At 43.4% G+C, this 7,912-nt stretch overlaps 1 protein-coding gene across 1 annotated transcript; it reads right to left on the bottom strand.

Moving 5' to 3' along the window:
- Positions 1-988: 988 nt before the first annotated feature.
- Positions 989-1,642, bottom strand: LOC100275276 (uncharacterized). The gene has a single exon (NM_001328120.2). It carries the CDS (start codon positions 1,576-1,578, stop codon positions 1,147-1,149), a length of 432 nt encoding a protein of 143 aa, NP_001315049.2. The 5' UTR covers positions 1,579-1,642; the 3' UTR covers positions 989-1,146.
- Positions 1,643-7,912: the final 6,270 nt, after the last annotated feature.

The following is a 7,912-nucleotide window of genomic DNA, read 5'->3' on the forward strand; positions in this document are numbered from 1 at the left end:
GGTGGGTACAAGTGCGGCCACTGCACGGCGGCGGCCGGTGTCAGTGGAGCATTGTATGCCAAGGCGGTGAGCCCTGGCCGCGAACGGGGGATCGATGGGGACGGTTGACGTGTGTGGGGACGGAGTGCCCTGACATGTCGTGTGTTTAGGTTTACCTTGCAAGGTTTAAAAACTCGATTCGAATCGTCTGCTTCTCGTAGCTAATGAGACTACTTGATCCATTGTACTGCATTGAGTAATAAGTGGAAATGAGCTGACTGGCAAAAGATGTTGATTGTTAAAAATGTTTGATACCATGTATGAATAGCTAGGTACACATCTAGTTTAAAAAGGATCATACTAAAACTTGAAAAGCGAAAACCTGATTTTAGACTCAGCTAGTGCTTTTGGCAAAGCAAACCCCTCAGCCAAATAGCTGCATGTCTAGAGGTAGAGGAGTAGACTCCTCACACCGGATAAGTCTAGCTGAGTATTAGTATACTCAGCCATGCTTTAGGCATAATTTTTGTAGGTACCTCTTTGGATGATTTGGTTGATGATGTGACTTGGCCTCCATCCCTGCCACCGGGATAGACGGTCGAATGGGTTACTGCTTCCGCAGGAGAGGACCAGAAGGAGTAGCGTGGCAAGACTTCGCCATGATACTCGGTTTTCTTCGTTAGTTATTTCCGCTGCAATAAAAACTATTGTTACTGCTTTTGAAACTCCAATAATGTAATTACTATTAATACTTCTTAAATTTGTGGTATTATGCTTTATTGTATTTCTCTGTGCCTCATCTTTAAGTGAGCTAGTGGTATTCGATCCTGGATAAGTGGCTTTTTCGGACTAGATCCGAGTGACTGACGGATTATTCCGATTTAAGTGTGTTGTTACCTCTAAGGCGAGACTTGTGCACTTAAGCTGGAATAATTCAGGCGGTTCTGCCACACCATCCTAATCCCTAGCCAGCCACAAACACGGCGAGCACCATATCGACATACATGACTATGGCAAACGTGCTAAATTGATTTGAAACAGTAAAATAAAGATCAGGATCGACGACAGCTCACCACTAGGTAGGGAGTAGGGAGCACCATATGACAACGCAGACAACGATTTGCCGAAGTTACAAAAGATCAAGACATTGTAACGGCGAGGTGAAACTCACGACGCCGAATCCGTAAAGCGATGGCGAGGAGGCGAGCACCTGGATCGACGAAGAGCTTGTTGCAACACACGGTACGGGCGAGGAAGAACTGGGGACGACTGAGATGGCACGACGGCATGGGACACTGAGTGACGTCGATTCGAACACGAGGACAGGAAAGTACGCGTCCGCCACCGGTCTAAGCTGGAGTGGAGGTCGGCGTGGCTGATTGAAAACATCGGCAAAGGACTCGACGAGGGCAGCCAAGGTGAGAACACCGGCGAGGTGGCTGGGGAACGACGCCCAGGGAGCCGCCACGGCGTGAAGGAGTTGATCGCGAGCACCAGAGGGCAGTGCTGAGCTGATGGAGGAACTAGCCACCGAGCTTGCCTGATGGAAGGAGCTAGGCGTGCGAGTGGCAAGGCAAGCACTGAGGAGACCAAGCGCATAGCAAGAGAAGGGCTCGATCGATGTCTAGACTTTACCGGGTGTTTGGCAGGTGCTGCTCTAGCGTTGGGGAGGAGGAGAGGGAGATGACGCGGAGGAAGGAGTATTGAGAGCCGAGCGTTTTGGACTTCCAGAGAGCTAGCGTGAGGACTGGAGGTTTCCAAAGGAGTGATCGTGCTTTGGCTAGGAAGTAGGAGGTGGCGTCGAAGATCACTAGAGACTGACGCGTGCACGCAAGGATAGAAGATGCTAAGAGATTGCAGCGTATGGTAGATAAGGAGGACTGAACGTGGGAGGAAAAAAAAACATGATCTTTCTTCCGTCTTCCATTTTTGTACCTTTTCATTTACCACCTATTTAGACCTCTATTGAATACTGCAGCTCAAACTGGCACTAGTGAGACACAACAGAGACGTGGGATATTTTCTTCTCCCCAAAAACCAAAGCAAGTTTCAGCCATCTAAACAAGGTTCAGTGCACATCTGCTTGACGGACCGATTTAAAACAAGGTTTTCTCCAAACCCATGCTATAGCAAGTCGACCTCCGTCAATAAAACTTGTTGACAAAATATAGCTCTATAAACTCGCTGCAACATCCTAAGGTCGAAAGCTAGCAAATTAAGAGATATAGTGCTCCAAAGTTAGGTGAAAATACTGCAGCTCGGCTTCAGCTGACTGAATCTGAAACTGCACATCACACGCCTGACAGTGAAAGTTCAAGCACATTTTACTCCACTTTTCATGCAGCATCAGGCCATACACACTTCAACAAACTTGCTCATCATTATATGTTATTTAAGTTTTCTATAGAGACTACAACCCATAACTCCATGGATTAGTGATAAGAAATCTCCAAAGTTGAGCAAAACTCACTAAAATTCAGTTTCAGTGAACTGAACTAAGTCTGAAATTTGGAGTTTGACAACATGTTTTTGGACACCATTTTCTCCCATTTCTAGAAACGATCAGGGGGATTCACCTTAATGAAAATTACTCATCACACTACTCTCTAACAGTTTTCTGTAGAGAGTGCAGGCCATAACATTAGGGATCAGTCACAACAGAGCTGTAAAATTTGGTGAATAATGCTGAAACTGCACTTCAACTTACTGAACAAATTTCAGAACAACAGAATCTGACAGCTAGGTTTTGAGCCCCTTTTGCTCCCCGTTCCATACTGTTTTAGGGCTACTACATTTCATAAACATTATTCTCCTATAGTTACTGTTGTGAACTTGTTCTCAAATGCTTTGAATAAAGAACAAGGCAACATAAAATGTTAAATATTAATGTCCTTTGTCCGTTGAAGCATTATCTCCCCAAGGGTTTAATGAACTTCGGACGAAGACCATGAACAAAATATCACGAAGGTCATACCTTCGTGATCAGACTTATAAAAAATATGAAATAAAATATAAAACATGGAGTATTAGAGAGAGATATGCCATAGATAGATAACATTATTCACATATTTTATTATATGAATTTAAATACCAAAACATAATGTTTAGGCATATTTATACCTTAGCCTTGACAGGAAACAATAATTCCAGAGCAATGCGTTTGCAATTACAGGATAGCGTGAACAGTAGAGGAATACTGTTCACTATTTATAGGCACAGGACACAACCTGTAAGGAATTACAATCATTCCCCTTATAAAAGTTTACAACAATGACTCAGACCCTCATGGGCTAAAAGGTCATTCTATCTTTAAGTCGGTTCGATCCTTCATCTTCGGATACGCTATAACACTGAAGCTTCATGAGTGGTAGCTTCGGCATCACGTATAAGCAGTTTTTGCCGAAGCCGTTTTTTCCTGCAGGACCTTCGGCGACGAAGCATGGTCCCAACAGTAGCCCCTTCGCGGTGCCAGATCGTTTTTCGTAACGAGCTTGATCCGTGAAAAAAGTCTCTTAGGCTTCGGGAAGCCGAAGGTCCGAAAAACACCGTCCCTAAGCTCGTTGCCGAGAAACGATACAGTTTCCGAGCGCGGAGCGGTCCCACCATGCAGGTTCATTTTCTTGGTTTTTGCGGCCCACCTTTCAGTGGGTGCGAGCGATTGTTTGCCCGGTGTAAAAATCTTGACGATTCACCTGCTTACCTGCAGCTCTATATAAACAGACAGGTAGGTGTGAAGTTACCACAACATTCATTGCTATTGCACTGTTTTGCTGCCAAAAATTTAACCATAGCCGAAGCTTGACTTTTGCATTCAAACGAAGCTCCAGTTTAGATTCTGCTTCGTCACAAGAAGAGCTTTGGAAAAAAGGTTATTAATTTCCAAGGAATTTTCAAGAAAATTTAAAATCAAATGGCCAGAGTACGCTCCACTGCTAGGATTGAGCGTGATGGAGATGAGACCGAAGCCACTGAAACTGTTCCGATTTCTGAAGCAATGAGGCGCTCTGGGCTGGTTTCATCAAAGGACACACCTGCTGCCAAAGCAACACAAGCTGATGTTGAAGAAGTTGGTTCCGAAGATGGGTACAGCTGCAGGATGCCAAGTAAATCTAGTCATTTGGACTTTGGAAAGTCTACCATCTCTGAAGCTGATCTTCCAAAAATGGTGAAGCTGGGCTATTTCAGTGAAGCAAAAAAGGAGCTGGTTCGTTTTGGCGGAGAGGAAACTATTCCGAAGCCGGAAAAGAATGAGGTTGTAGTGTTCAAAAGCTTCTTTAAAGCAGGATTAAGATTTCCTTTGAATGGGATGATTGCTGATGTTTTGAAGAAGTTTGCGGTTTACCTTCATCAGCTGACCCCTAATGCTATCGTTAGATTAAGCGTTTATATTTGGGCCCTTCGTAGCCAGGGAGTGGAACCGTTCGGTGAGGGTTTCTGCCGAGTTCATGAATTACATTACCATACTAAAGCCAGAGGAGATGGTCTACATGAGAATTTTGGTTGCTACAACTTTGCTTATCGCAAGACTACGAAGTTTCCAGTGATAAGCTACCGAAGCAAATGGCCGGCCGGATGGAAGTCTGAATGATTTTATGTTAAAGTTGACAAAGATGAAGATAAATTGGTCCAGAGTCCGCTAGAGCTAACCTTCGGAGAGACGAGGCCCCGATGCAACATGATAAGGGGAGCCCGAGCCAGATTGCTTTGGCTGAATTCAGAGTGATTTCAGATCATATTGGCACTAGAGACTTGGTGCAGGAATTTCTGGCTTTTAAAGTGTTCCCAACAATGAGGGAGTGGGAGATGCCGAAGCTGGAGGGAGAAAAGAAAAAGGGATAACTTGTTCGATTGCCTTATTACTACAAGTTTAAGAAACACTTTAAATAACCCTGCTAGGAATGGTTGGACACAATCGAGATTATGTGCAACGATATCCTCAGAAATTATTCTAAGAAAGAATATCAGTTGATGACTGCAGCCTTCGGCACTCGTCCGAAGCGAAGATTGAATCGTGTGCTAGATGCCTTGAATTTTGATTACCCTGATTATGAGCAACTGGGCGGAGATGCCGAAGGCCCAAAGAGAAAGAGGATTGCCAGCGCCCTGGACAAAGAAAGCACCAAATTGGCTAAAAAGGAAAAAGAAATTTCTGAAAAACTGAGCCCTGAGCCGAAGGTAGCTGCTCCAAGGAAAAGAAAAGCTGCATCTCCAAAACCTGCATCTTCAAAACCAAAGACATCGGCCCGAGAGGAGGAAGCTCCTGCAACACCTTCTGCTGCCGAAGTGGAAGAGATTCTGAAGGTAATGACTGAACCTTTGCCTGTCAAGCTAAGTCCGCTGGCGCCAGAACTGACGAAGTTTTTTCAGAAGGACAAAGAAGCTTCGGCAGCAGAAAGTCCCGCAAAGCCGAAAAAACGAAGAATTATCCAAGTGGCAGATGTCATTCATCAGACACCGCCACCGATATCAGCGTCAAAAATTGTCATTGCCGAAACCACCGGAGCCGAAACCACTGGAGCCGAAACCGCCGGATCCCGAAGCCACCGGAGCCGAAACCGGGACCACCGAAGATTCTAACCTGGAGAAGAAGCTGTTGTGGTTGCGGTGAACACGGCAACTGAAAAAGGAAAAAAGCAGATTGAAGACATTTTGGAAGAAGGAAATTTTAATTTTCAAGATATACTTGGACAAGAGTTAACAGACGCTGAAAAAGAAGAGCTAAAGAAATATGCTATATCATGCGGATACAAACCAGGGTCTCTGCTATTTGGTGGGTCAATGAAGGGAAGCTAAGATGCCTTCGGAATCGAACCGAGGCCAAGGTTGTTAGGACCTTCTCCAAAAGCGTTGGCCTGCCGAAGATAGAAGCGGACCTCTGCAGGTACCAGCGACAGCATATCGCCGGTAGCTTGCTCTATGCTAATTTCAAGGTAAAAAACTCTCAATTTTTTATTATTAATTTTTTATTTTCTTTATTATTTTTATTATTTTTATTTTTTTTGAATTAAGTTGTTTTCTGACGAAGGTTGTTTTGGCAGAGTATACTTCTAAGTAAAGTGCTGAGAATGCAACAAGATCTTGAAGATGAGAAAAACGAAGCTACCATCAAAGATCTAGAAAACAAAGTCAGAAATTATGAAGCTGCTCTGAAGGAAAAAGACTCCGTCATTCAAGACCTTGAAATCAAAGTTAAAGATCACGAAGCTGCCTTGGAAAAGAAAGACTTCGTCATTCATTCTATGGAAGGTTCACTGGCTGAAGCCTAAGTCGAAAATAACAAATTAAACAATGAATTACTTATAAAATCAGAAAAGTCTGAGCAGGAAAAGAAGAATCTCGAAACAAATCTCAAGACCGAAATCGAGAAGAATTCAAATTTGCAAAAATCATTGAAGGAGCTTCAGGAGAAATGCTTAGATTTCGGGAGTCGATGTGTGCAGCGGCTGAAGGATGTGTTTCACTCAATTGGAGCCAGCTCTGATAAGTTTACACCTTCAGTTGAAAATCTGCCAAGCACCTTGGAATACATTGAGGGCGAAGTTGATGCACTTGACGAAGTTATTGCTCGGCATGCTGATTTCTGTGCCCTGCTAGCTTCTCGAGGCACAACTACCGCTTTCCTGAAGGCTGTCTGCACGCACGGAAAAATTGTAAATAGGCCAAACTTCAACTTGTCACCGGCAGATTTGGTTGACATCCCAAGCCTAGCCCGAAGCATAGGAAACAGATTTATGACCCAGATTTGGATAAACGGCGGGCGAAAAATGGCTGGTGACGAAGCTCGGAGCCACCTTAAGCCGGTGAGAAACTTATACTTGTTACTTTTACCTTCTCCTTGAATTCTGCACCTTTCTCATTCTGTTTTAATATGTACAGGATGATGAAGCTGAAGAATGACGGGCTGAAGCTTAACAGTTGCTGCAAAAGACTTTTCTGCAAAAAATTCTGGAGAAATCTTTGTAATATAATTGTAGAAAAACTTATGTAAATTTGTGCATACCTTGTAATATATCTTTTCCCCTTTATCCGTGTACGATCTGCTTTGCTGTGGACGAAATTTCACTTTTGAGCCGAAGGCGAAAAACACCTTCCCTTCTTTTCGTAAACAACGAAGCATGAAAATTTCCTTTTTCTCCGAAGTTTTTTCCTCATAGCCGAAGCATCTGCCTTTTCTGTATGGTATGATGATAATAATCCTATATATGTCTAAATGAATGTTTATGAATGCAAATGTCATGATGTAATGTATCGTGCAAATGAATATCCGAATGTATATTCTAAACCATAATCATAGCCTTCATTCTCTTGGGAATGACTCAAATCTTTTTGTTGTTTATTTTTCGGCTTCACCGTTTACTTTTCGGTGTATCAGCGCTGACTTTTCGCTGTAAGCCTCCCTTAGGAGCTTCTTCGCCTTTTACTTTCGGTGGAATCAGCGTTTATTTTTCGCTGTAAGCCTACCTTAGGAGCTTCTTCGCCTTTTAATTTCGGCGGAATCAGCGTTTATTTTTCGCTGTAAGCTCTGCATTCCCTTAGGAACGACTTTTGAGCTTCTCCCTGTTTTCTTTTCTTTTTCCTTTTGCACTCGATGGTGCGTTCTCAGCTTTTACATTTACATCTTTGGGGGATATCGCTCTTATAGAATTGAAATAAGGAAAAGAAAAATTACATGTTGTGGCCCCATTAAAAACCTTTCTCCCCCTTTGGAAAGGAAAATGGTGCCACAAGAAAGAATAGAAAAAATTACATCAAGCTAAATATAATATCGTCGAAGCTCGTCCGCGTTACATGATCTAGGAATGTCGTTGCCGTCCATATCCTTCAATCTGTAGGAACCGGGTCTTGACGAAGATACTAACAGAAAAGGTCCTTCCCACTTCAGCTGTAATTTGCCTACTGTCTTTGGGTTGGCTACTCTTCGAAGCACCAAATG

This window comes from Zea mays, chromosome 1 (genome assembly GCF_902167145.1).
Source record: "Zea mays cultivar B73 chromosome 1, Zm-B73-REFERENCE-NAM-5.0, whole genome shotgun sequence".
Lineage (NCBI taxonomy): Eukaryota > Viridiplantae > Streptophyta > Magnoliopsida > Poales > Poaceae > Zea > Zea mays.